The sequence below is a fragment of the Mesitornis unicolor genome, unplaced genomic scaffold (genome assembly GCF_000695765.1).
Source record: "Mesitornis unicolor isolate BGI_N332 unplaced genomic scaffold, ASM69576v1 scaffold48322, whole genome shotgun sequence".
NCBI classification, from domain to species: Eukaryota; Metazoa; Chordata; class Aves; order Mesitornithiformes; family Mesitornithidae; genus Mesitornis; species Mesitornis unicolor.
Window position 1 is genome coordinate 10,552 of NW_010172173.1, and position 1,713 is coordinate 12,264.

The 1,713-nt window shown below is 48.0% G+C and overlaps 1 protein-coding gene across 1 annotated transcript in view; it reads right to left on the reverse strand.

The window, feature by feature from the left end:
- The window catches only part of GPR87 (G protein-coupled receptor 87), a 2,075-nt gene extending 950 nt beyond the window's left edge, over window positions 1-1,125 (reverse strand). The window contains exons 1-2 of the mRNA XM_010180288.1: window positions 1,092-1,125; window positions 6-85 (exon numbers count right to left, since the gene is read on the reverse strand). Coding sequence (XP_010178590.1) covers window positions 6-85; window positions 1,092-1,125 — 114 coding nt within the window. The remainder of the gene's footprint in view (window positions 1-5; window positions 86-1,091) is intronic.
- Between the last annotated feature and the right edge of the window lie 588 nt (window positions 1,126-1,713).

Consider the following 1,713-nt stretch of genomic DNA (forward strand, 5'->3'; position numbering starts at 1 on the left):
AGCACAGGCAGGACGATGGTGGTGAACTCGTTGTGTGTGGAGTTGCCCGGGGAGCCTGCGGTGGAGTTGGGGGAGGTACCGTTGTCTTGGTTCGGCTGAGCGTCTGTGGGAAGGAGGAAAAACACAAGTTTAAAGGACATTTCTAGTGTTTTACAAATGGGGCCATTTCAGAACTGTCCTCTAGGAAACGTCCTATCTTGGGGCAGTTCCAGAGGCTGCTCGTATTAACCAGCTCTGAAAACCTGGGTGTGAAACAGTACTCCTGAGTATTGTGTGTGTCAAAATCAGCACATCTGTGGCTCGCTGGCCTCTGAGCATGGCAGCTGTTCTTCCTGCAGGAGTATAGTGATGCTCCCATGGGTATATAATGGTGCTACTGAGGGCATATAACAGTGCTACCACAGGTCAGAGGGCTGCAGAGCCCAATGTGGTGGGCGAGAGCTGCATGGCCATGAGCAGCCCTTGTGTTGCTGAAGGTGCTTTTGGGTGTGCAGTGTCTGAGGAAGGTAAGCAGCCTGGAAATGCTCTGTAGGGAGAACTGGTGACTGTGGTCAGTAAAGCTCCAGAAGGATTTGAGTCCCCTCCATGTGCCCCTCAGCCCAGCAGAGCTCTGGGGGCTGCAGCACACAGCCCTGATTCTGCACCCCCTGCACCCGTACCCTTGAGAGCGAGCTATGGGTCAGTTATGGGGCAGCTGTGGGCCATCCGGACAGAGCACAACTGGGAGTGGACATGGTCTGTGTGTGCTCTGCAGAGACATTGGGCCTGTTACAGCACTAATCTAAACCCTAGCTACTTAAATATATTTAGAAATCACTGACTCTGGGAATTTTAACATTTCATGTGTAAACATTTGTGAGAAAACTTCAGACCTATGAATTCTCTCATAAAACTATAGCATGTTTTATTTCGTGGTGTTTATACTCTGAACTTGGCTGGTGTGGTACACCAGGACTGACCCCACAGGGGCAGCCCTTGGCAGTATTTCAACATTCTTTTCTGAAATTACTTAGTTCTTTAAAACCTTGGTAGGAGCTGATGCTGATACAAAAAACACTTCTCAGCGTCTTAAATTTCCAACACTATTTTACCTGGCAGTTTTCCATAGGACAAATTGTACCCCATCATTTGCGCTGCTGTAGGTTTCCAGCTGAAATGCTTCTCAGGAGTCCCACTGGCAGCTGTTGGTCCAGGTTGCAGCATGGGCTGTGCCAGCTTTACATTCTGAGGAGAATAAACTGGAATTAAAACCACAGCAGAAGAGAAAACCCCAGTGTGAGGGGGAGCTGTGTGAAGTGAGCATCTACTCCAGCTAAGGTCATCTGCCTTGAACCCCACTGACAAATCCCATGTGCTGTTTTACAAGTGAGGGTAGGAAAAGCTTGTGTTGTGGTGGTTGGGTTTCTTGACACCACCGACACACCTCATTGGCATTTTCTGGGATCTCACTTCCCTTATGCCAGTTCATGAGACTGCATTGCTGGCGATTGCTTTACTCTTGCAGAATGCAAATGCATCCATTTTTCCATGCTTCACTTTCTGATTACAAGTTTTGATAGGAAAACTAGCAAAGTAGTTCAGACCTCAGCAATTACCCTAGACCTACCTGTCTCTAGTATGGGAATGAAGAGGTGATAAAATTACTGGTCTTTTTGCAGATCTGAACTTGTTTTATGTGCTGTGAACTGCGTTGGATTGTCACTAGGTGGCGGT